Below are 27,601 nucleotides of genomic sequence, written 5' to 3' on the forward strand. Positions count from 1 at the left end.
ATATCATCAGATTAGATTAACTGAACAATCTAAAGATCTCACTGCTTTTATCACTCCATTTGGAACATTTAGGTACACCAGGTTACCATTTGGGTTGATATCTGCAGCCTCGGTCTTTCAAAGGATGTTGGAGAAAGTTTTGAAGGATTTGGAGGGTGTTAGAATTTACCAAGACGATGTCTTGGTATTTGGGAAAAATAGTTCTGAGCATGAAAGAAGAGTATTGGGAGTCTTGGAGAGGCTGGGAGAGTGTGGTTTGACCGTTAAAATGGAGAAGTGTAAATTTCAAAGGGACTCCATTGAGTATTTGGGACATACGATCACTGGAGCAGGTATATCACCAAAGAAAGAACTGGTAGATACCATTAAGAAGTTACAGTCACCACTTAATAAAGAGGAACTGATGAAGTTCATTGGGATGGCTGAGTATTATGGGAAATTTATCAAGAATTTTGCGGAATTGTGTGTGAATATGAGGAGATTATTACGGAAAGGAGTAGAGTTTGTATGGAGTGAGGAGTGTGAAAGTGAATTTAAAGGAATTAAAGAGGAGTTAGTTAAGGCTCCCAAATTGAAGAATTTTAATCCTAATCTTTCATCAGTTTTGATCACTGATGCCAGTGCGAAAGGTCTTGGAGCTGTTCTGCAACAAGGTGATCATAAGTCTGAGCAAGTGGTTTTGTTTTTGTCTCGAGCTCTAAGAAATGCTGAGTTGAACTACTCAGTAATAGAGAAGGAAGCTTTAGCAGTACACTGGGCTGTGAAAAAGCTCAAGAACTTGCTGTGGGGCACCAAGTTTGAGGTTAGAACAGATCATAAACCCCTTTGTGAGATCTTTAAAAGGAAAGGAATTGATGCGATATCAAGTAGGATCACGAAGTGGGTAGTATCATTACAGGACTTTGATTTTGAGATTAGATACATTCCTGGAGCGCAAAACAGGGTGGCTGACACATTATCAAGGCTGGTACGCTTGACAAAAGATAACCAGTTGGCAGAAGGGAGTGAAGAGGATTTGGATGATGAGATGGTATGTGAAATTGAAGGAAGTGGGTTTGATGACAGTGTTGTGACTAAGGAGAGATGGAGGAGAGAATGTGAATTAGATTGCACGATGGTTGAAATACTTTCCTTGGTAGAGAGAGGTTGGAAAAACAGAAATGAAGGGAGTTTGGAGACGCAGAAGTTTTGGCATGTGAGAGGGGAATTGTCAAGTAGAGATGGTCTGTTGTTTAGGGGTACAAGACTAATTCCTCCCATCACGTTGAGACAGGAGCTTATTTCTCTTGCCCACTCGGGTCATCAAGGTGTTTCAAAAACCAAAGGAAGATTGCGTTTGACATACTGGTGGCCAGGAATGGACAGTCAGGTAGAGAGGATCATTAGAGAGTGTATGCAGTGTGTTATGAGCGAGAAATCTATCAAACCCAGGGTCCAACCCATGGAGATTAGAGATCGTCCCACTCAACCGTGGGAGGAAGTTGCGCTTGATATTTTAGGACCTATTCGTGGAGAGGGTTGTGATGTATATCTCCTCGTGCTGGTGGATGTTTTCTCAAGGTGGCCGGAGATTAAATTTACCAGGGGCATTGAGACAAAGCATGTCATTGGTTTTTTGAAAGAAGTGTTTGGCAGAGAGGGTTTTCCCAAAGTTATCCTCACTGACAATGGTGTGCAGTTGGTGTCGAGGGAGATGGAACAATTTTTAGCGGACTGTTCCATACGGCACAAGAAGTGTGCGTTTTATCATCCCGAAACCAACGGTATGGTAGAGCGTTTCAATAGGGTATTGAAGGAGACTATAGCGCTGGCCAAGGGTAGTGGATTGAATTGGAGGAAAGAAGTGACGAAAAGGGTTGAGGCTTACAGGGTCTCACCTCACTCCACTACAGGTAAAACACCATTTGAATTACTCAGAGCCAGACACCCTAATACCTTGTTGTCTCCCAGGTGGGTGAATGATATGGAGTCAAGGACAGGTGTGATTTTGTCAGATGGATGTTGGAGAGAGGGGGAGCAAAAGAAAATAGAAGCTCGGAAAAAGTATTTTGATTCAAGAAAGTCAACACAAACAACTAAAGTTAAAGTAGGTGATTGGGTACTTATTCGGGGACCTTTGAACAAAGGGAGAGGCATGAATAAGTCTAAGCCTATAAGAGTAGTTAAAGTGTTCAACAATGCGGTAAGAACAGAAGATTCTAAGATGTGGAATCTTAATCGGGTGGTGGTTCTCAGATGTAATAGGTTTAGGAACACTATTAATGATAGTTTGGTCAATTTTGTTAATTAGAACATATGTTGTAGCAATGTCATTTTCTTCATGCTTATTATTGAACAAATGTATATAGTAATTTTTGTTTAATTTTTAGTTATTAATGTTTGTTTTTTTATTTTTAGTTATTATTGTTAGTTGATAAAAGGGGGAGGTGTGTAGTATGCATGAGAGGATAGTAAGAGAACCTTGAGGAGTAGTGTAGAACTGGGTGAGGTCATAGAACTGTGAGGTAGGAGAGGAGGCTGTGAGTTGAGCTGGCAGTTGGATGCTGTTTGGATGGGACCTCTGTCATTGGAATAAACTCATATTGGATTACGTCTGTGGCATCTTTCTTTCATCTTGGAGCAGCCTAAAGAACATTACAATGCCCCACGGCAGGGACGCACAATTACCTGGAAAGGGTCCTTAGGATGCCTCACGGCAGGGACGCACAGTTACCTGGAAAGGGTCCTTAGGATGCCTCACGGCAGGGACGCACAATCACCTGGAAAGGGTCCTTAGGATGCCCTACGGCAGGGACCCACAATCACCTGGAAAGGGTCCTTAGGATACCTCATGGCAGGGACGCACAGTCACCTGGAAAGTGTCCTTAGGATGCCCCACGGCAGGGACGTACAATTACCTGGAAAGGGTCCTTAGGATGCCTCACGGCAGGGACGCACAGTTACCTGGAAAGTGTCCTTAGGATGTCCCACGGCAGGGACGCACAATTACCTAGAAAGGGTCCTTAAGATGCCTCACGGCAGGGACGCACAGTTACCTGGAAAGGGTCCTTAGGATGCCTCACGGCAGGGACGCACAGTTACCTGGAAAGTGTCCTTAGGATGCCCCACGGCAGGGACGCACAATTACCTAGAAAGGGTCCTTAAGATGCCTCACGGCAGGGACGCACAGTTACCTGGAAAGGGTCCTTAGGATGCCTCACGGCAGGGACGCACAATCACCTGGAAAGGGTCCTTAGGATGCCCCACGGCAGGGACGCACAATCACCTGGAAATGGTCCTTAGGATACCTCACGGCAGGGACGCACAGTCACCTGGAAAGTGTCCTTAGGATGCCCCAAGGCAGGGACGCACAATTACCTGGAAAGGGTCCTTAGGATGCCTCACGGCAGGGACGCACAGTCACCTGGAAAGTGTCCTTAGGATGCCCCACGGCAGGGACGCACAATTACCTAGAAAGGGTCCTTAGGATGCCTCACGGCAGGGACGCACAGTTACCTGGAAAGGGTCCTTAGGATGACTCACGGCAGGGACGCACAATCACCTGGAAAGTGTCCTTAGGATGCCCCACGGCAGGGAGGCACTATTACCTGGAAAGGGTCCTTAGGATGCCTCACGGCAGAGACGCACAGTCACCTGGAAAGTGTCCTTAGGATGCCCCACGGCAGGGACGCACAATTACCTGGAAAGGGTCCTTAGGATGCCCTACGGCAGGGACCCACAATCACCTGGAAAGGGTCCTTAGGATACCTCATGGCAGGGACACACAGTCACCTGGAAAGTGTCCTTAGGATGCCCCACGGCAGGGACGCACAATTACCTGGAAAGGGTCCTTAGGATGCCTCACGGCAGGGACGCACAGTTACCTGGAAAGTGTCCTTAGGATGCCCCACGGCAGGGACGCACAATTACCTAGAAAGGGTCCTTAGGATGCCTCACGGCAGGGACGCACAGTTACCTGGAAAGGGTCCTTAGGATGCCTCACGGCAGGGACGCACAATCACCTGGAAAGGGTCCTTAGGATGCCTCACGGCAGGGAGGCACAATTACCTGGAAAGGGTCCTTAGGATACCTCACGGCAGGGACGCACAGTTACCTGGAAAGGGTCCTTAGGATGCCTCACGGCAGGGACGCACAGTTACCTGGAAAGGGTCAGTCAGGTTTTATGCTGGATTCTTACCCTTAGAGATTCGATTTGGTGCAGTGCAGCGGGCTGAGAGCGGGAGGAAGCCCAGCAGGTCCACTCTGCGCTCATCTCATGTAAGCACTGCATGCAAAGTGCAGTGACAGCCCGCAGTGCCAGGCATCGGGGCTAGGCGGTGGCACAAGAGTTTGGTATGTCACCCTCACCAAGCAAGCCTGCAGGTACAACATGAGTAACATATAATATGTTCCTTTCGCTTCCAAATCCCTCTGCGGTCGAAATCCAAATCTGTATGCAAATGAGTAAAACAAAACACATCTATACCGACAACAACATTCAACACCTCTTTTGAGGTTGCAACTTTTCAAGGCCTCCTGTGCACTGTGAGCATGGGTTTGGGCACTTATGGTAAACACATATACTGATATAGCGCAATGAAATAAAAGAAAGCTGACCGTGCCCAGTAACCCCGGGGGCTTGAAAACCCTGGAGTTTAGACTAGCCTTCTATTAATTGAGAGGCAGCTTCTATGCAAAGTTCGCTCCTTCACACGGAGGAGCAAAGTTCATTTTTTTCATTGACTGCTTCATTAAAACAAGCATTTGCAATGCAACGGGTCTTGCGTTTACTCGTGTTAGAGCTAATAGCGTTGTAAACTCCTAACCAGACTTTTCTTGCCACATAAACCATGGTAGTGCTGTACCGATGTGGGCCACTAAGCGTGATAATCATGTTTGCCGCTGAGTCTCTACATACATGCAGATCTATATATACGCTGAAAGAAAAAAACAGCGCTGCTACAGTTCACTCGTAATGAAACCTATCGGCAAAAGTGCAATTATGTACGTAACCGCAAAAAGTGCAATTAACTGTGTAACAGGGTCGATATTCTGCAAAATGCTCGACTTCTGCCAAGCGAGATCGCCCTGCGAAAATAGAGGAAAAGTAGTCCACGAACTGGCTGGAAAACAGCGAGCCTCGCAAGTTTTCTGTACTTGGTCGCTGCGCTCGAGGAGGGCTAACCACTGGAAAAGGCATGACCTATGCGTGCCTTCCACTAATGAAAGCAAGCAGATTCTAACAGGCAAGCCCACAAACCAATGAAAGACACTGACGTGATGTGGACGGGGCTCTGAGTGCTTTTTAATTCCTAAAGTGTCTCGCTAGCGAAACGCATGCACAAGCGCATGCAACGCAGGCTCGACCCTAAAAAGTCACCTTCAGACACACTTCAGCAATGGCAAACATTCTACAACCAGTATTCAGCAGGTTAGCCTTAAATGGGCTGTGTGAGCGCTCTCCTCCCAGCTGATGGTACTGTTTTTTACTTTGTGTAGTTACTTACTTTGTCCACACAGCAGGGCTGGGAACTGCAGGGCACAATCTAGATGGAATTTAGGCCCCTTTTTGGAGCTGCACACAAATGCAACCTGAAAAGCACACTTTGGCTCCACTAGAACTGAAATGGTGCCCCTCGGTCCTGTACTAAATGCATTAGGGGAAGGAGACACTCAAATCTGCGCAGAGCATCTTCAAAACCCCTGATGATGAACCGTGAAAACTCCCACCTGCAGCCTCTACCCCTCCCTTTTCCAAATCGTCACAGCCTGGGGACACACCCCACCCTATGAAGAGTTGGGAAAGGGTGGGGAAACTGCTCCCTGACTGACGTGCAGCCTCAGCGCTGAAGAGCTTCAGCCTGAAACGCCCGGGGTTAAATGCATCTTCAGGTTGCCAGTGTGTGGGGATCACTCATTCAAGCTATAACTTTGGCGAGATAATGACATCACAGGCCTCAGCCCAGCCAATAGACACTTCGGGCCAAGGGGAGGGGCAGGTGACAAGACTGCAGAGGCAGGCTGTCGAAGACAACAAGCGTGACTGGGGAGATAGCAGCAACCCTGCCTTCTAGCCAGCAAGACTGACTGTGTGCACATCCATTATTTTTTTTATTAAGTACTGTTGGAGCTTCAAAAATGATTTTATTCTGAGCTGCCCTAGATGTGAGTGGGAAAAGGACATAAAGGGGGCAGAGCCCCAACGCCCTTGAACAGAAACCGACCCTGCGGCAGAACTTAGTTTCCTGGTGCGCTCACGCTCATAAGTAGATTCGTCCGCCGAGTCCCTTGTGCTCACGCTGCACGGGGTGGGGGAGAGCCAAGCTACAGGACTCCTAGTCCACTCCCTGATAACAGCAACCGCAAGGAGCCCACCCCTAAAAGACAGTATATGAGTGCCAGAGGCGCCTAGCAGCAGCCGGGCTAAATTGTAGGTGGAGGTGGAGATGGGAGGTGGAGGTACAGATGGGAGGTAGAGATGGGAGGTGGAGGTAGAGATGGGAGGTGGAGGTAGAGATGGGAGGTAGAGGTGGGAGGTGGAGGTGGAGATGGGAGGTGGAGATGGGAGGTGTTTGTACAGATGGGAGGTGGAGATGGGAGGTGGAGGTAGAGATGGGAGGTAGAGGTGGGAGGTAGAGATGAGAGATGGAGATGGCAGGTGGAGGTACAGATGGGAGGTAGAGATGGAAGGTGGAGGTGGCGGTGGAAATGGGAGGTGGAGATGGGAAGTGGAGGTAGAGATGGGAGGTGGAGGTAGACATGGGAGGTAGAGATGGGAGGTGGAAGTGGAGATGGGAGGTGGAGGTAGAAATGGGAGGTAGAGGTGTGAGGTGGAGGTGGAGGTGGGAGGTAGACATGGGAGGGGGAGGTGGAGATGGGAGGTGGAGACGGGAGGTGGAGGTAGCCATGGGAGGTGGAGCAGGTTCTCGTAGAGGGTCAGGCAGCCCCTGTTAAAGGTTCTCAAGAGGGTGGGAACATGTTCAGCACAGAATGTCCTGCTCGGTTCGCTCCACTGCTTTCCTTGCTTCACTTTCAACACGCCTCCGCTAAAATACAAATAAAAAGACCTGTGCAGAGTGGAAGGTTGTGAAGTGGCTCATAAGACACTGGAGCTCAGATCGTTTAATCAAAGCTGGGCGCTGGGTTGGCACTGCCACCCTGCCAGGCTGTCATGAATCAGATCCATCACTAACCGGAACCACCTTCCTCTGACCCCTCAGCGCGCCCATGGTGCTGTGTGTAATATGACATTCACTGCCATCCGACACCGGCCATGGCACGGTGGGCTGAATGTGCAGGTTACGGTGGATTCAGTGCAGACCGAGACCTTGGCAGCGCCGTCTCTGCTGTTCAAGGTGACCACACGCTGGCACTGGGGTCGGGGTGGTCCAGGAGGATGCGGGCAGGTACCAGGGGTCGGGGCTGGTCCGGGAGGATGCCGGCAGGTACCAGGGATCCGGGGTGGTCCGGGAGGATGCGGGCATGTACCAGGAGTCCAGGAGGATGCGGGCAGGTACCAGGGGTCTGGGAGGATGCGGGCAGGTACCAGGGGTCGGGGGTTGTCCGGGAGGATGCGGGCAGGTACCAGGGGTCAGGGGTGGTCTGGGAGCATGCGGGAAGGTACCAGGGGTCGGGGGTGGTCCGGGAGGATGCGGACAGGTACCAGGGGTCGGGGAGGATGCGGGCAGGTACCAGGGGTCCGGGAGGATGCGGGCAGGTACCAGGGGTCGGGGGTGGTCCGGGAGGATGCGGGCAGGTACCAGGGGTCCGGGAGGATGCGGGCAGGTACCAGGGGTCCGGGAGGATGCGGGCAGGTACCAGGGGTCGGGGGTGGTCCGGGAGGATGCGGGCAGGTACCCGGGGTCTGGGGTGGTCTGGGAGGATGCGGGCAGGTACCAGGGGTCTGGGGTGGTCCGGGGAGGATGCCAACCTGCTGCAGCATCACAGAGAGCAGGAGGCAGCAGGGGCTAGGAGGTTGGCTGGGCCGGGGTCTCTGGTTCAGCAGCACCTGCGCAGGGGGCATGAGGAGGGGCAGAGACCTGACTCTGGCTGGGTCTCATGTGGCCAGCCCAGCTCGGCAAGGACCCCTAGACCAGCAGAGGGCAGGCATTAAACGTGCCCCCAAGGAAGGGCGGCATGGCTAAGGTGCACTGCAGTGAAAGACATGACTTCTTAAAGGTCGGAATATTTCTACAGCCAGTGTCTGCATGTTTCTGGGAGAGATTATGGTTGCTAACATTATGAAAATGTAAAGCGCCTTGATAGCCATTATCCTTGATCATCACGCTACATAAGACAGCATAAGTAAATAGACGTGTGTGTGTGTGTGCGCGCATGCGCAGGTTATAGCTGGGGGTGGCCGAGTACTGCAGTGCCTGCATGTGGAACCCCATGGAATTCCGCAGAGTTTTCCTGGGACTCTGGAATTCCACGAAGTGAAACTCCGTGAGCTTCGCCCAGCCCGAATCGCAATGACTTATGTACCAACTGTGATATTAATAAACTACGCCTGTTCTACCACCACAACCAATCTTGTCTCTTGGTGTCCTTTAGTTGATGAGTAGGAGAATGGCGAGAGGGTCTCCGGCGCTCTGTGCAGCTTTGGGAGGTGGGTGGGGTGTTGTGTCTACGAGCTGATCCCTGAACAGCCTACAGCATTAAAGGTGAGCTTTCTCTTCCCACAGGTTGGTCAAGGAGAGCAGCCTGGGCAGTCTGAGGATGTGCTGGAGGAAGTAGCTGCAGAGATGGATTCATAGGGGGCCCTCCAACACCCCCTTTGGTTTGCTTTTCTAACAAGAATTTTAGTTTTAGTAATTCCTGGGCATGCATTTTCTAGTGAGCTTACAGTTCTCTTATGTAAAAGCAGAGCCATCTGTTTTCAACCTGGTGCTAATTGTGACTTTAAGTTGTTTTAGCTGCTGTCCTGCATGTGTCACACCCTCTTGCTCAATAGTCTCACCCGGATACACATTAGGAGACAGCAGGAAGTCACTGGATCTTTATGTTATAGCGGGGGTGCACTGCTAGTGCTTTGGGGTGGTGAAAGAGGACCTGCTGTATCTCCCCTCTTTGTCTGATCTTGCAGTCCAGAAACCCCCTCTGTCTTATCCAGGTGACTGGTTGACACCGGTTCGGTATAAGTCAATAAGGACGCTCAATGAAGGACCACACACCAATTATGAATACAATTTAGCTTTACTAGAATTTCAGGTGACCCTAGGGTAGGTCGCTTCCCCCGCCGCTGCAGCTCCACCTGCCCAGGCTCCTGCCACCTCCCAGCAAAACTGTAAGTACTCCCTGCGCTCCCCCCGCCCAGCCCCTTGTTACTCACCTCTGTCTCTTATCTCTCTCTCCTCCAACTTCTCTTCGTACCCCTGCTGTCCTCTCTCTGTCCATTTCCCTTCGCCTTATGCTCTTCCTTCTGGTAGCCATTTTCCTCTGTCTTCTTCTCCTCCTCTGCACCCCATCCTTCGCGTTCTTTTCTTTTTCTTTACTCTTCTCTTCTCCTGTACTCTTCTCTTCTTCGGTGTCCTTCTCTTCTCTTCTTCTTTACTCTTCTCTTCTCCTGTACTCTTCTCTTCTCTTCTCTTCTTCGGTGTTCTTCTCGTCTTCTTTACTCTTCTCTTCTTCTGTATCCGTCTCCTCTCCTCTTCTGTAATCCCTCACTTCTTACCCTTCCCTCTATCTGACCCCCCCACCCCCAACCCTCTGCTTTCCCGCCGCCACCACCCTTTCGGCCCGCCCCCCCTGCTCCCATTCGTCACCCCGCCTCCCGCCCACACCTGACCCCTCCTCCCCCCCTCCTCCTCTTATGGCGGCCGCTGCAGCCACGCAGCGGCCATGCCACTGGCGCACCAAAGGCAAGCCCGTCCGCGCCTGGACCGCGCCCACTACCCCTGGCCCCCAGCACTCCCACACCCCGCAGCTACGACCCCACCTCCCTCCACGCACTCAACCTGGGACGCTCTAGAACCTGCTTCCAAGCCAACCCCAAACGCCCTCATGGACCATTCGCATGCCTTACCTGCAAGCACACCTTCCACCGTGACTGCACCCCGCCCGCCAGCCCACTCGCCAATAACCACCTCAAATGCATCCTCATCAACGCACGCTCCTTCCACAAGCACGCCCTTGAACTATGGGACCTCCTGGACTCAACCGCACCGGACGTTGCCTTCATCACTGAGACCTGGATGAACGCCTCCTCGGCCCCCGACATCGCCATAGCCATCCCCGACGGCTACAAGATCGCCCGGAGAGACCGCACCAACCAAGCCGGAGGAGGAATCGCCATCATATTCAAGGACTCCATCAACGTAACCACTTCCACCGAAGACACCACCCTCGCCACCGAGCACATGCACTTCCAGATCCACACCGACCCCAGGACCACCCTCAGAGGAACTCTCATCTACAGACCCCCTGGACCACGCGCCCTCTTCAGCGAATCCATTGTGGACTTCATCTCCCCGCACGCCCTAGCCACGCTGGACTACATCCTCCTCGGAGACCTCAACTTCCACCTGGAGCAGAACAACGATCCCAACACCACCACCCTGCTCGCCAACCTCGGTCTCAAGCAACTGGTGAACACCCCCACCCACATCGCCGGACACACTCCCGACCCCATCTTCTCCGCCAGCAACCACGTATCCTCCTGCCACTCCTCCATAATACACTGGACCGACCACAGATGTGTCCTCTTCACCTTCAGACGCAAGACTCTCCACCTCCGCACACAACCGATCCCACGCAGACTTTGGAACAAAATCTCCACGGAACAGCTACTCTTTACTCTCAGCCACAACCAACCTACCATCTCCACCGACGCCAACAACGCAGCCCACAGCCTCACATTTGGATCACCAACTGCGCGGACAACCTCGCACCCCTCAGACGCCTCCCAAGACAGAACAACGCCAGGAAACCTCAATGGTTCACAGACACCCTCAAGGAATCCAAAAAAACCTGCCGTATCCTCGAGAAAGCCTGGCGCAAAGACCACACCGTAGAAAACATGTCTGCCCTCAAAAACGCCACCCGCGAACACCATCAGCTGATCGGTGCCACCAAGAGAACATCCTTCAAAGACAGACTGGACAAGAACACCCACAACAGCAAAGAACTCTTCAACATCGTCAAAGAGCTCTCCAATCCTAACGCCAACTCCAACTCCATCACGCCCTCACAAGATCTCTGCAACTCCCTCGCTACCTTCTTCCATCGAAAGATCACCGACCTTAACGACAAGTTCGGTCCCCAGACCCAGCCAACCACCACAGAACCCACTGCCCCAGCCATCACCCTCAACGCCTGGACCCACATCAGCGCGGAAGAGACAAAAACTACCATGAACACCATCCACTCCGGTGCCCCCTCGGACCCCTGCCCCCACTTCATCTTCAACAAAGCCGACGACATCATCGCCCCCCACCTCCAGACCATCATCAACAGCTCGTTTGCATCTGCCACCTTCCCCGAGAGCTGGAAACACGCGGAAGTCAACACTCTCCTGAAGAAACCTACGGCGGACCCCAACGACCTGAAGAACTTCCGCCCCATCTCGCTCCTCCCCTTCCCTGCCAAAGTCATCGAGAAGACCGTCAACAAGCAACTGACCAAATTCCTTGAAGACAACAACCTACTCGAACCCTCCCAGTCCGGATTCAGAGCCAACCACAGCACAGAAACCGTCCTCACCACAGTCACTGATGACATCAGAACTCTGATAGACAACGGAGAAACAGCCGCCCTCATTCTCCTCGACCTCTCGGCTGCCCTCAACACTGTCTGCCACCGAACCCTAATATCCCACCTCCGCTCCACCGGTATCTAAGGACAGGCCCTGGACTGGATCACCTCTTTCCTGTCTAACCGCTCCCAAAGAGTCTACCTCCCGCCGTTCCGCTCAGACCCCACCGAGATCATCTGCGGCGTCCCACAGGGCTCCTCGCTCAGCCCTACTCTCTTCAATGTCTACATGAGCCCCCTCGCCGACATCGCACGCAAACACAACATCAACATCATCTCCTACGCCGATGACACCCAGCTGATACTCTCCCTCACCAAGGACCCTACCATCGCCAAAACCAACCTGCAGGATGGAATGAAAGACGTCGCAGAATGGATGAAACTCAGCCGCCTGAAACTGAACTCAGACAAAACGGAAGTCCTCATCCTCGGAAACACCCCATCCGCCTGGGACAACTCTTGGTGGCCCACGGCCCTAAGCACCACTCCTACCCCCTCAGACCATGCACGCAACCTCGGATTCGTTCTGGACCCGCTTCTCACCATGACCAAACAAGTCAACGCCATATCGTCTTCCTGCTTCCTCACTCTCCGCATGCTCCATAAGATCTTCCGCTGGATCCCCGCCGACACCAGAAAAACTGTGACCCACGCCCTCGTCACAAGCCGCCTGGACTACGGAAACACCCTATACGCAGGACCCACCACTAAACTCCAGAAACGTCTTCAGCGAATACAGAACGCCTCCGCTCGCCTCATCCTCGACTTACCCCGCAGCAGCCACATCTCCGCCCACCTGAGACACCTGCACTGGCTACCCGTCAACAAGAGGATCACCTTCAGGCTCCTCACCCACGCACACAAAGCCCTCCACAACAAGGGACCCGAATACCTCAACCGTCGCCTCAGTTTCTACACGCCCACCCGTCAACTTCGCTCCGCCAACCTCGCACTTGCCGCCGTCCCTCACATCCACTGCACAACGGCAGGTGGGAAATCCTTCTCCTACCTGGCGGCCAAGACATGGAACTCCCTGCCCGCCAACCTCAGGACCACCCAGGACCACCTCGCACTCCGGAGGCAGCTCAAGACCTGGCTCTTCGAGCAGCAGTAACCCCCTCCCCTAGCGCCTTGAGACCCTCACGGGTGAGTAGCGCGCTTTATAAATTTTATTGATTGATTGATTGATATTTAGCACGTCAACAATAGTAGAATAAGAATAGCAATGAAAAGCATCTATTTATAAATGAGTACACTACAAAGAGCATCCTTGCATATATATAAGCAAAGAGTTCATTGACAGATATAAGCTTTGATTAACTGTATACCAAAATGCATCACACTACGATGTTCAGGAAGTAAAATATAAACGAGTTGAATACTTCAGATAAGCTTTGATTTACTACACACCAAAATGCATGTTTCAATTACTGCAGCAGGCTCACACCACGGTGTTCAGAAAGCAAAATATAAACGAGCTGAATACTTCAGATTAGCTTTGATTAACTGTATACCAAAATGCATCACACTACAATGTTCAGGAAGCAAAATATAAACGAGCTGAATACTTCAGATTATAAACACAGTGCAACCATAATAATCAATCATAATAATAGAGCAGAGAAACAAAGGCCTCTCATCCCTGTGTGGAACTTAACTTAGTCCACGAAATGCTGGGAAGTCCTCTACCGCCTGCTTGGACCTCTCTCCCCCTCAAGCGTCACGGTCTCTAAATAGCAAAACAGGGAAGCAGCGCTGGGCCATGGCAGCTTTCACAACCCCCATCTGCGAGCTTCAAATCCCTCACCCGCACTTCAGTGCTTAAATAACTCGAAGCTTGGATTCTATCTCTTTCTGGCATTTTCTAGCTATGTTATCAGCACTTGGCTGCTCTGCCCTTCCCCAGCCTTTGTTTTCATTTCATCTTCTCCCTGTGCTCTTGTTCTCAAGGTTGAGACGGAGTCTTCTACACAAACAAGCTTGAAAATAATATCATGAACATTTCAACAGGCATCACACTCATCTACACTGCTCAAGCTAATTAACCCTTTGCGTCACAATGTCTTCCGCACCTTTCCCTATACTGATCACTCATCCCCTTAGATGAGCGCGATGCATGCGAAACAGATATCATTTACTTTGACATTCCGCTAGCTAGGTTGCTACTAATACTTGTCAGCGTGATTCTAAGCGCTTGCATCTTAGTATAAAGCTGTTTTTTGCGTACATATAGTCTACATAGTATAGTCATTAGCGTAACACAAACAATCAATAACCAAATTAGCTGTAGTAACACTATATTTAGCGTCTTCATAGCTCCTAGTGCCCAGCCTAAGAAGATGTCATACCAATGATGCTCAGTTATTTGCTGGATGCATGAAGCAGTGTGCATAAGCTGTTTAGCATTTATGGTCATCAGTATGGCTGTATCCTTGGTGTATTTAGCTGCCATATCCAATTTAGCAAAGGTAACTTGTGCGTAGTGCCTGATTGCCTCTAATCTGGGTAGCTTAACAACAAGCGAGATGTTCCACTCTAACTGCGCACTCATTTGCGTCTGTAATGTGGCTATGGTGAACTTAGTCGGTCGGTCGGTACAAGATGTGAGTGCTTATGTCAATAATGCTGGTAATATTGCGCATACACATTACTTGCTCTCCGGTGGTTTGTATAAATCCGTTAATAATTAACCTCTTAGCTGCTGGGCCTCCCACTCACACCCCAGTGCTGAGCTCTTTTTTGGCTATTTGGGGCAGTTCGCACTTAGGCCTTCATAACTTTTTGCCCACATAAGCTATCCACGCCAAATTTGCGTCCTTTTTGTCCAACATCCTAGGGATTCTAATGGTACCCAGAGTTTGTGGTTTCCCCTGGAGGAGAACCAGAAATTAGCCAAAATACAGTGAAAATTTCCTTTTTTCCCAAAAAATGGGAAAAAAAGGGCTGCCGAAGAAGGCTTGTGTTTTTTTCCCTGAAAATGCCATCAACAAAGGGTTTTTGCAAAGTGCCTACCTGTAGATTTTGGCCTCTAGCTCAGCCGGCACCTAGGGAAACCTAACAAACCTGTGCATTTATGAAAACTAGAGACCTAGGGGAATCCAAGATGGGGTGACTTGTAGGGATTTGACCAGGTTCTGTTACCCAGAATCCTTTGCAAACCTCAAAATGTGGCTAAGAAAACACATTTTCCTCAAATTTCGGTGACAGAAAGTTCTAGAATCTGAGAGGGGCCACAAATTTCCTTCCACCCAGCGTTCCCCCAAGTCTCCCGATAAAAATGATACCTCAATTGTGTGGGTAGTCCTAGCGCCCGTGACAGGAAATATCCCAAAACACAAAGTGGGCACCTCCCATTTTTTGACAGAAAACAGAGCTGTTTTTTTGCAAAGTGCCTACCTGTAGATTGTGGCCTCTAGCTCAGCCGGCACCTAGGGAAACCTACCAAACCTGTGCATTTTTGAAAACTAGAGACATAGGGGAATCCAAGATGGGGTGACTTGTGGGGCTCTGACCAGGTTCTGTTACCCAGAATCCTTTGCAAACCTCAAAATGTGGCTAAGAAAACAAGTTTTCCTCACATTCCGGTGACAGAAAGTTTTGGAATCTGAGAGGAGCCACAAATTTCCTTCCACCCAGCGTTCCCCCAAGTCTCCCGATAAAAATGATACCTCACTTGTGTGGGTAGTCCTAGCGCCCGTGACAGGACATATCCCAAAACACAAAGTGGGCACATCCCATTTTTTGACAGAAAACAGAGCTGTTTTTTGCAAAGTGCCTACCTGTAGATTTTGTCCTCTAGCTCAGCCGGCACCTAGGGAAAACTACCAAACCTGTGCATTTTTGAAAACTAGAGACCTAGGGGAATCCAAGATGGGGTGACTTGTGGGGCTCTGACCAGGTTCTGTTACACAGAATCCTTTGCAAACCTCAAAATGTGGCTAAAAAAACACTTTTTCCTGTCATTTCGGTGACAGAAAGTTCTGGAATCTGAGAGGAGCCACAAATTTCCTTCCACCCAGCGTTCCCCCAAGTCTCCCGATAAAAATGGTACCTCACTTGTGTGGGTAGGCCTAGCTCCCGCGACAGGATATGTCCCAAAACACAACGTGGACACATCACAGAAAACAGAGCTGTTTTTTGCAAAGTGCCTACCTGTAGATTTTGGCCTCTAGTTTAACCGGTACCTAGGGAAACCTACCAAACCTGTGCATTTTTGAAAACTAGAGACCTAGGGGAATCCAAGATGGGGTGACTTGTCGGGCTCTGACCAGGTTCTGTTACCCAGAATCCTTTGCAAACCTCAAAATGTGGCTAAGAAAATAAGTTTTCCTCACATTTCGGTGACAGAAAGTTCTGGAATCTGAGAGGAGCCACAAATTTCCTTCCACCCAGCGTTCCCCCAAGTCTCCTGCCAAAATGATACCTCACTTGTGTGGGTAGGCCTAGCACCCGCGACAGGAAATGTCCCAAAACACAAAGTGGGCACATCCCATTTTATGACAGAAAACAGAGCTGTTTTTTGCAAAGTGCCTAACTGTAGATTTTTTCTTCTAGCTCAGCCGGCACCTAGGGAAACCTACCAAACCTGTGCATTTTTTAAAACTAGAGACCTAGGGGAATCCAAGATGGGGTGACTTGTGGGGCTTTGACCAAGTTCTGTTACCCAGAATCCTTTGCAAACCTCAAAATGTGGCTAAAAAAACACATTTTCCTCACATTTCGGTGACAGAAAGTTCTGGAATCTGAGAGGAGCCACAAATTTCCTTCCACCCAGCGTTCCCCCAAGTCTCCCGATAAAAATGATACCTCACTTGTGTGGGTAGTCCTAGCGCCCGTGACAGGAAATATCCCAAAACACAAAGTGGGCACATCCCATTTTTTGACAGAAAACAGAGCTGTTTTTTGCAAAGTGCCTACCTGTAGATTTTGGCCTCTAGCTCAGCCGGCACCTAGGGAAACCTACCAAACCTGTGCATTTTTTAAAACAAGAGACCTAGGGGAATCCAAGATGGGGTGACTTGTGGGGCTCTGACCAGGTTCTGTTACCCAGAATCCTTTGCAAACCTCAAAATTTGGCTAAAAAAACACTTTTTCCTGTCATTTCGGTGACAGAAAGTTCTGGAATCTGAGAGGAGCCACAAATTTCCTTCCACCCAGCGTTCCCCCAAGTCTCCCGATAAAAATGATACCTCACTTGTGTGGGTAGGCCTAGCACCCGCAACAGGAAATGTCCCAAAACACAAAGTGGGCACATCCCATTTTTTGACAGAAAACAGAGCTGTTTTTTGCAAAGTGCCTACCTGTAGATTTTTTCCTCTAGCTCAGCCGGCACCTAGGGAAACCTACCAAACCTGTGCATTTTTTAAAACTAGAGACCTAGGGGAATCCAAGATGGGGTGACTTGTGGGGCTCTGACCAGGTTCTGTTACCCAGAATCCTTTGCAAACCTCAAAATGTGGCTAAAAAAACACTTTTTCCTGTCATTTCGGTGACAGAAAATTCTGGAATCTGAGAGGAGCCACAAATTTCCTTCCACCCAGCGTTCCCCCAAGTCTCCTGATAAAAATGGTACCTCACTTGTGTGGGTAGACCTAGCTCCCGCGACAGGATATGCCCCAAAACACAACGTGGACACATCACAGAAAACAGAGCTGTTTTTTGCAAAGTGCCTACCTGTAGATTTTGTCCTCTAGCTCAGCCGGCACCTAGAGAAACCTACCAAACCTGTGCATTTTTGAAAACTAGAGACCTAGGGGAATCCAAGATGGGGTGACTTGTGGGGCTCTGATCAGGTTCTGTTACCCAGAATCCTTTGCAAACCTCAAACTTTGGCTAAAAAAACACATTTCCCTCACATTTCGGTGACAGAAAGTTCTGGAATCTGAGAGGAGCCACAAATTTCCTTCCATCCAGCATTCCCCCAAGTCTCCCGGTACAAATGATACCTCACTTGTGTTGGTGGGCCAGGTGCCTGCAACAGAATAAGGCCCAAAACTTGTAGAGATAGAGGGGATAGCACAGCGAGTTCATAAGGACATATTCTCCTTTTATACATCTTTAGGCTGACTCTGCTTTGGGGACCCACATAAGTGAGGTGTCATTTTACTTGGGAGACTGAGGGGAACACTGGGGAGTAGGAATTTAGTGCTGGAGCGGTAATCCTACTAAGAATAGTCAGGAAAATATGCTTTTTTAAGCATATTTTGAGGTTTACAGAGGAGTCTGGGTAAGAAATTGTTGAGGGATTCACGCAAGCCACACCTCCCTGGACTCCTTGGGGTGTCTAGTTTTAAAAGATGTCTGGGTTTGGTAGGGTTCCCTAGATGAAGGCCACACCCAGGACCAAAAACATAGGTGCCCCCTCCCCCCCAAACACAGGTAGTTTTGTAATATATCATTTTGATGTGTCCACATACGTCTGTGATGTGCCAAACACTAAAATTGTGAAAGAAAAACTGTGACCGAGTGCCCGCGGACACGGCACACGATCGCGCAGCCTGTGACGTGTCGGGGAGCCCCGACACGTCACTTCCGCGTTCAGCCGTTCCCATGGGAACGGCCGCGGCATCAGGTGGGCGTTTCCCTGTCACCCGGGAAACGCACATCACCTTCCGGGCCGAGCCGGACAGAAAAGAGGGACGAAAACGGGAGAAGGTCGTCGGCGTCTCGGAGCGGAGTGAGGAGCCACCAGGACCTCAGGCAAGAGAGGCGAGTGACGGCGGCCAGGAGAAAATTCCCCAGAGACCAGAGAACGGATCCGAGGGATACCGAGTGGAGAAAGAGGACTTCCCTTGTACAACTGCAGAGAAGAGGAGCTCACAGTCCAGCCACGGCCCAGGAGGGTCGTGGCTTGCCAAGGTACGGTTCCTGTTTGGAGGAACAGAGGGGAAAAGGGAAAACATACAGGGGAAGGGAGCTGGGAGGAACGAGAGGGAGGAGGAGGGAGAGGGAGGAGAAGGGAAGGCCTCGAGTTAAGAAGGGAGCCTGACTAACCCCTCAAAACCTGGGAGCACTGTTTATTTCAACTACACACACCTCGTTTTGTTTTGTTGCATGGTGCACGGGTGTCGTATTCTCTCCTCCTCTACATCCTACTTACCTTCCCCTTTCCTACTTAACGATAAACCCCAGGAAACAACCTAAATACTTACCGTAGGGTATTTCTTCTGTTTTCTTGCCGGTATTCTTTCGGGAGCCACACGCATGTCCAGAAGACGTTGACCTGAGGAAGGAACAGAAGAGGAACGAAGGAAGAAGGCTTCCAAACAATAGACTTTGTAGATACTTACCATATGTGAATACCTAGAGAAAGGAACATATGAGGGACGAAAAGACCTAATTATAATAACATTCCTATTTACCTATATAAAACGCTGCCTCCGGTCCGGTTTATACCGTCTAGCCTGTCACAGTGGTGTCAGAAGTGGGATATTATTTCCCCTAAAAAGGCTAAGAAACGGTATAGACAATGAGCGAATCTCCGTCTTTGGAAGACATGATCAAACAGCTGGCCGAAGGCCAACGCCACTTACAGTTGGTGTGGGAAGCCCATCAACGTGAAGCCAAAGAGGATAGGGAGGCTCTGCAGTCCGCACTGAAAAGCCAAGCCACCATCCTGGCGAACAATCAACTGGTACATGAAACCGCGATGAAAAAGTTAACCGAGACAATAGCTTCCAGTAAGGTACACCCGAATGTCCCCAGTTCGGTCCTCCAAAAATATCAGGAGGGTGATGACCCGGACTCATTCTTCACTAATTTTGAAAGGGTGGCGTCCTCTGCTCAATGGCCGGAAGATAGATGGGTCCAATATATTGCTCCTCTCCTCACAGGATTTATGCAGGCGGCCTATCAAGCGGCTAATCCCAGTGGTACCACCACATACCAGGACATCAAAAGGAGCATTTTAGAAAGGGTGGGCCACGATACGGAATATTACAGAGTAAAATTCAGGAAAGTAAAATGGGGACACAATGAGGACCCCCGCACCTTTTATTTTAGGGTCCAAGATCTGGCATTAAAGTGTCTGGGACCCATAGGGACTAACAGGGATGATGTAATAAAACCGTCATCCTCGAACAATACTTGGAGTCCCTCCCTCCCAGTACGAAAAACTGGATAAGGCAGCATCCTAAGGTAGACACTGAACTAGCCATTGACTTAGCGTGCGCATATCACAGGTCCACGGATGGGAAAACGTTACAGCCACGACTGAACGTGAAGTCACTTCCTCCACCTGGAAAACCCATTCCACGGTTTCCGTTAGAAGAGTCTTTTCCACGCAGACAGGGAGAGTCACCTCCTATGCAAGGACCTCAATGCTTCAACTGCGGAGAATGGGGACATATAGCCCGGGCTTGCCCGAGGAAAACCGAGGGAGTCGAGCCGATGGAGATAGGAGTGACCCGACGCCGAGTCTTGTGTACAGGAGGGGGAGACACCAAATTTAAATACTATATCAACATCAATGGGCGTCCGCTCTCTGCCCTTATAGACTCAGGATGTAGTCAGTCTGTCATACGACAAAACCTAGTAGAACCGATTGACATGAATACCAACAGATGGGTAACCATCTGCTGTATACACGGTGACAAGGAACAATACCCTCTTAGCACCGTAGAAATAGAGTGGGACAAACACCGAGACTTCCTTCCTATGGGTATAATGGGACAGCTGATCGAAGACTGTATTATAGGTACTGACTACATACATTTCCAACAACTTCTACAGGAGGTCCAGACCCCGAAAGGAAAACCCGACTGGTTGAACGAAGCTCCCTTCTGTGATAGTAGTATTGAGTGTCCCCCATACCGTAGGAAACTGTCCCGTCGCGAAAAAAGAGATGAGAAAGTCAAGTTTAGGTCAGGAAAGATACTAATCTACCCATAAGGGTTATAGCAGAAACTTGTAGCACTCCTATCAGTTTCCGTCAACGTCAGAGAGAAGATCCCACTCTACTTCATGCCTGGAAAGATGCTAAGAATGAAGAAACCGATGAGGTGGGTCCCTATTTTTTGGTACAAAGGAACCTTCTCTATAGAGTAAGCACTACCAGTGCCGGAGAACGAAAAAGTCAATTAGTAGTCCCTGAATTCTATAGGGACCAAGTACTTTTCCTAGCCCACAATCAGCCAGGGGGGGACATTTTGGCAGGGAAAAAACAGAGGAATACCTCCTCAGGAAATTCTATTGGCCCGGTGTTTTTGCCCACATTAGAAAATATTGCCTACAATGCTCCAGATGTCAGCTTACCGACCCAGGTCGACCCCGGAAGGCTCCTCTCATGCCCCTTCCCATCATTGATGTTCCATTCAGCCGGGTGGGGATGGACTTAATTGGGCCCCTACTTCCCTCCTCCAAAGGCCATACTTATATCTTAGTTATCGTAGACTATGCTACCCGGTACCCCGAGGCTCTCCCTCTATCAAGTATAACGACTAAAACAGTAGCACAAGCCATGATAACGGTATTCACACGGACCGGGTTTCCCCGTGAGATACTTACGGACCAGGGTACGCCCTTTATGTCCAACTTAATGAAACAAATATGTACAGTTTATGAATCACACAAATCAAAACGGCAGTCTATCATCCCCAGACAGACGGACTAGTAGAGCGCTATAACAGAACCATTAAATCGCTCTTAAAACAAATTGTCGATGAAACAGGGAGGGATTGGGATTTAAAGTTGCCCCTAGCTCTGTACGCCATTAGAACTCACGACCAGGCTTCAACGGGACATAGCCCATTTGAACTGGTGTTTGGTAGACAACCTCGGTGTCTATTGGATATGGCCGTTGAGACATGGGAAGAAGAGGGGGAAGAAGAGGGACGACCCCTGTTAGAATATGTACAAAAACTGAAAGCACACTTACAAGATCTTTGGGAGGATGTACGACAACATTTGGAAAAAGCTCAGGAGACTCAAAAGCATTATTATGATCAGGGGAGTAAGTTGCGTTCATTTCTCCCAAACGATCAGGTCTTGATTATGAGGCCTACATCTGAACAAAAACTATTGGCCAGATGGCAGGGGCCCTATAAGGTGATTAAAGCCGTCTCCCCAGTCACATACCTCATAGAACTGAGTACCAACCCAAGGAAAACCCAAATTTATCATATAAATCTCCTAAAAAAATGGGAACCCGGAGATGAGGGTACTGAAACCGTTGAGATGGGTCGTTTTATATCTCCCTGCAAAGAATTAGATATCGAATTATTCCCCGGCGAGGGCTCACAACAGGAATACAGACCCTGTATCAATCCTTCCTTGTCTCTAACTGAGAAGCAGCACTTGTATACCCTGGTATGTCAATATACTCAAGTCTTCTCCGATATACCGGGAAGAACACCTTTAATATATCACCAAATTAGAACACCGCCAGGACAAACGGTCCGCCTACGACCCTATCGGGTCCCAGAGGCAAGGAAGCACCTCATAGAGGAGGAAATAAGCAAAATGTTAAACCTAGGGGTGATCGAACCCTCCGTTAGCCCATGGTGCTCTCCTGTGGTACTGGTCCCAAAACCCTACGGATCGGTCCGATTTTGTATAGACTTTCGAAAACTCAACTCGATATCCTTGTTTGACACCTACCCTATTCCCCGGGTAGATGAGGTCCTGGAGAAGATAGGGAGAGCTAAATATATGTCCACGTTAGACCTCACAAAGGGATATTGGCAAATTCCTCTGTGGCCCGAAAACAAAGAGAAAACAGCCTTTTCTACTCAATCTGGCCTGTATCAATTTAAAGTATTGCCTTTTGGTCTCCATGGAGCCCCAGCCACGTTTCAAAGACTAATGGATCGGATACTGAAACCTTTCCATAAATTCTCGGCTGCCTATCTGGACGATGTTGTTATTTTTAGCGACACCTGGATAGAGCATCTAGACCATCTACGTCAAGTCTTGGAGACTCTGACGGCGGCAGGACTGACCGCTAATCCTAAGAAGTGTGTCTTAGGGAAAACTGATATTTCCTACTTGGGATATACTATCGGCAACGGCACCCTACAACCTCAAATTTCAAAAGTTGAAGCCATCAGTAACGCTCCCCTCCCAAAAACAAAAAAAGATCTACGTTCTTTTTTTGGGTTTAGTAGGTTACTACCGCAGATTCATTCCAGCCCACTCCACTATCGCAGCTCCTCTTACAGATCTGTTGTCTAAACACCATCCTAACAAATTGGCACCTTTTTCTGGGGTTCAGAGGGCTAGTTTTGATCATTTGCGATCCATTCTTACAACAGAACCTGTTTTGCAATGCCCTGATTTTTCTCAACCCTTTCATCTGTATACTGATGCCTCCGAGATGGGACTTGGGGGGGTGCTTGCCCAGCCGGATCGGGACGGGCGGGATCACCCTATCGTTTTTATTAGTAGAAAACTGCTTCCCCGGGAACGTCATTACCCCATCATAGAGAGGGAATGTTTAGCCATTAAGTGGGCGATAGAGAATCTGCAATATTACCTTTTAGGCCGGCCGTTTGTGCTCTATACGGACCATGCTCCTCTTACTTGGCTTGCCTCGCACAAAGATTCCAATTCCAGGATCCTTCACTGGTTCCTTGAACTTCAGCCTTTTTCCTTCCAGGTCCGCCATATTCCGGGTTCCAACCAAGGTCCTGCACATTACTTGTCCCGATTTCCCACATCTTCCCCAATCCTCGAACAGGATCGTTCTTGGGAAGGGGGGTGTGACCGAGTGCCCGCGGACACGGCACACGATCGCGCAGCCTGTGACGTGTCGGGGAGCCCCGACACGTCACTTCCGCGTTCAGCCGTTCCCATGGGAACGGCCGCGGCATCAGGTGGGCGTTTCCCTGTCACCCGGGAAACGCACATCACCTTCCGGGCCGAGCCGGACAGAAAAGAGGGACGAAAACGGGAGAAGGTCGTCGGCGTCTCGGAGCGGAGTGAGGAGCCACCAGGACCTCAGGCAAGAGAGGCGAGTGACGGCGGCCAGGAGAAAATTCCCCAGAGACCAGAGAACGGATCCAAGGGATACCGAGTGGAGAAAGAGGACTTCCCTTGTACAACTGCAGAGAAGAGGAGCTCACAGTCCAGCCACGGCCCAGGAGGGTCGTGGCTTGCCAAGGTACGGTTCCTGTTTGGAGGAACAGAGGGGAAAAGGGAAAACATACAGGGGAAGGGAGCTGGGAGGGACGAGAGGGAGGAGGAGGGAGAGGGAGGAGAAGGGAAGGCCTCGAGTTAAGAAGGGAGCCTGACTAACCCCTCAAAACCTGGGAGCACTGTTTATTTCAACTACACACACCTCGTTTTGTTTTGTTGCATGGTGCACGGGTGTCGTACACTCTCCTCCTCTACATCCTACTTACCTTCCCCTTTCCTACTTAACGATAAACCCCAGGAAACAACCTAAATACTTACCGTAGGGTATTTCTTCTGTTTTCTTGCCGGTATTCTTTCGGGAGCCACACGCATGTCCAGAAGACGTTGACCTGAGGAAGGAACAGAAGAGGAACGAAGGAAGAAGGCTTCCAAACAATAGACTTTGTAGATACTTACCATATGTGAATACCTAGAGAAAGGAACATATGAGGGACGAAAAGACCTAATTATAATAAAATTCCTATTTACCTATATAAAACGCTGCCTCCGGTCCGGTTTATACCGTCTAGCCTGTCACAGAAACACACTTAGATTATGTGAAAAAGACACCTCACCCACCAACCAAGTTGGTGGCATGCTTCATCATCGGGGTCCCACCCGAGGCACCTAGCGTGTCACAGGTGTGCTGCGACGCCTGATTACAGCGGAACAGGTTTTGACATTTTTACCACACATACTGGTTGGATTTGGCACGAGGGTGAGTGATGGTTCAGTGGATCAAATTTTATTAACAAGAGATTTCACAAAAATGAAATGCACTGTTAATAACTGAAAGGCAAAAAACTGAACCAATGACTCACAGCTCGTGAGCTGTAAAGCCGCGACAAGGCACCAACCGCTTTACAGTCCATTCACACACCTTTCATACATGACACGCACAAGACCATTCACACCGCCAGCCACGGGCCCAGCACATTACAACACTCACATCGACAGACAGCGTCACTCAAGGGCCCATCACTTACATACGCCCATATGCCTGATACAACAATCATACCAGCTGATGGGAGTGTGTGGACTGGTGTTTGGCTGGCAGTGTGTTGCAGTAGGCAACAGCAAGTCAATATGTACACTATGTACACCCTCAGCCAAGCCCCACTCCACACACAATGACATCATTTTTTTTTTTCAAACAGAGGAACCCCTAACTAAGTAGAAAGAATTACAAAACTACAAACACAAAAGCTCTAAGTACATGACAGAAATGCTAACCATGAAACTGAACACAGGAAAATACAAAACAGACCTGAGTTTACACTCATGGTTGTTCCCAGAAATTCTTCTGGGTGTGGTAATTCTTAAAACAACCACCCACACACAGCCCAGGCTTTGAAGGAGAATCTGGGCAGTACATTTGAGTCTCCCTCCGGATACTTCTTTGAAAACACTCTCTACATTTCTTAGCTGGAAAGTCTTTTTTGGGTGTGGGAGGAATGTGCTCAGCAAAGTGGCAATCTTTCAATCTAGCCACATCCTCCACCACTGCTTCTCTAGGAACTCTGGCCTGTTCCACCATAATAAGGCTCCCTATCACTGACTCATGAAATTTCACAAATGTCATCTTTGACTCTAAAGACCTATCCCTAAACACAATAAAAGCATTAAAGGTTGCTAAGTGGAAAAGCTGAATTGCTAACTTCTTATACCAAACATAAGACTTACGAATAGCAGTATAAGGTTCCAACCTCTGATCAACTCTATCTAGACCTCCCATGTGCTTATTGTAATCTAAAATGCACACAGGTTTGCGCACTTCAGCAACCTGGCCCCAAACAGTCACGGGGGAAGTACTCTCATCATGGATGGTACTTAGCATGTAGACATCCCTCTTGTCTGAAAATTTCAAAGCTAGCAGCTCATCATTCCGCAAGGCACAGCACTGTCCCCTCTCACGTTTCTTACAAACAAGCTCCCTTGGATAGCCTTTCCGGTTACAACAAATTGTGCCACAAGCAACAGTGTCCACTTTAAACAATTCCTTGAACAACTGCACTCCAGTGTAGAAGTTATTTACATACAAATGGTGACCTTTGTTGAACAGTCGTCTACCAAGATCCCACACAATTTTCTCAGTGGCTCTAAAAGTGGGAGGACAACCAGGGGGGTCAATATTGGAATCCCTACCAGTATCGACACGGAAATTATACACATATCCTGTACTACTTTCAGACAGCACATACAATTTAATTCCATATCGTGCCCTTTTGCTAGGAATGTTGTACTGCCTAAAAACCAAACGACCCTTGAAGAGGACCAAAGACTCGTCCACACTTATCTCTTTGCCTGGAACATAGACCTCCGAAAACCGATCTACAAAATGATCAAGGACAGGCCTAATCTTAAAAAAGACGGTCAGAATCTGGGTGATCTTGTGGCAAGGCTAATGCATTGTCAACAAAATGCAGCATCCTAGGACGAAGCAAATACCAATTACGACTCATGGTCGCAGGAAATATAGCTGTTGCCATCAAGGGACTAATAAACCAATAAGAAGCCAGTGACGGCTTCCTTATCAACCCCATCAAAAAAGTCAAACCCAAAAACTTTTTTATCTCCTCCAAATTTGTGGGAATCCACTGGGCAGCTCTAGAGTGTGGCATAAGTCTAGCAGCGTTGTCCCTCAAATGCTGCTCTGCATACAAATTAGTCTTCTCAACAATCTCTTCCAAAAACACATCATCCATGAATAACTCAAAGAAATTGACAGGCAAAAAGTTCTCTGTATTGGCGCTACACCCCGGGAGACCAGTAAAGGCAGGCAACTCTGGCTGCTCCATGTTTGGGGCAACCCAGAGATCAGGTCTTATAACGGGAAGCCTTTCAGCCCCAGGTTCCTGCACTAATGGCACATCAGTGTCCTCCTCTAAAACAGACCCTTCATCTGCACTGAGTGTGGTTTCCTCATCAGAAGATTCCTCTCCAACAGAAACATCACTGCCAGAATCCCTTACTTCCTCCTCTGCCTCAGATGCAGAGTCCGTCTCATAATCATGATCAGACAATGACTCAAAAAGCATACCAACCACCTGCTGAGCGGTCATCCTGCGGCTAGCCATGAACTTTCCTACTAAAATTAACTGGACAAATTCACCACCAACAACCAGCACTGTGTAAGATAAGTAACAAAGTGTAGCTTTATTAGTAAGAGTTATAAACTCAAAAACTATACCGCTCACTTGCCTGAAAAAGCTTGATTCACCAGCAACTACTCTGCACAGACACAGCAATCACCAATGATATCCCACTAAAAAGAAAGAAAGAAAAGCAAATTAGAAATAAGACAAAACAAATATCATTGTGCACAAATCCAAGGACAATTTCACACACAATCCTGCATTTAGTACACCCCCTACAAACATGTCATTCATGCATGGCAACAATACTCCTTTGGAGTAAATTGTTTTTACTTACCTAAAACATGCAACTATGCAAACCGCAGGTCAACCACCGCCAAAACCGCAAGGAGCCACAGCAAATAAAGCAAAAGCTCTGAACTAGAACAAAAAGGAGAAAAACATTTTTTATCACAAATGCAAATACTTCATCAGTTGACAAACACCCCACCATCAAACATTTAGAAATTGGTGCCTAAGTGGATTCTGCCATAGGGGCAGATGGGCATATACAAAAAATAGGCCTATCTGCCCCAAGGAGGGCAGAAAATACCTTTAGTAGTGTGTCCCCAGGGGGAGCGACCCTTGCCCAAGGGGACAGCCCCCAAACAAAAAAAACAAACACA

The 27,601-nt window shown here is 49.0% G+C and overlaps 1 protein-coding gene across 2 annotated transcripts in view; it reads left to right on the forward strand.

The window, feature by feature from the left end:
* Positions 1-27,601, forward strand: part of LOC138262279 (uncharacterized) — a 306,864-nt gene that overhangs the window by 228,455 nt on the left and 50,808 nt on the right. For both annotated transcript variants that reach the window (XM_069212168.1, XM_069212169.1), the window contains exon 11: positions 8,664-8,758. In XM_069212168.1, coding sequence (XP_069068269.1) covers positions 8,664-8,735 — 72 coding nt within the window. In that variant the 3' untranslated portion in view covers positions 8,736-8,758. The remainder of the gene's footprint in view (positions 1-8,663; positions 8,759-27,601) is intronic.

The sequence above is a fragment of the Pleurodeles waltl genome, chromosome 10, assembly GCF_031143425.1.
Source record: "Pleurodeles waltl isolate 20211129_DDA chromosome 10, aPleWal1.hap1.20221129, whole genome shotgun sequence".
Classification (NCBI taxonomy): domain Eukaryota; kingdom Metazoa; phylum Chordata; class Amphibia; order Caudata; family Salamandridae; genus Pleurodeles; species Pleurodeles waltl.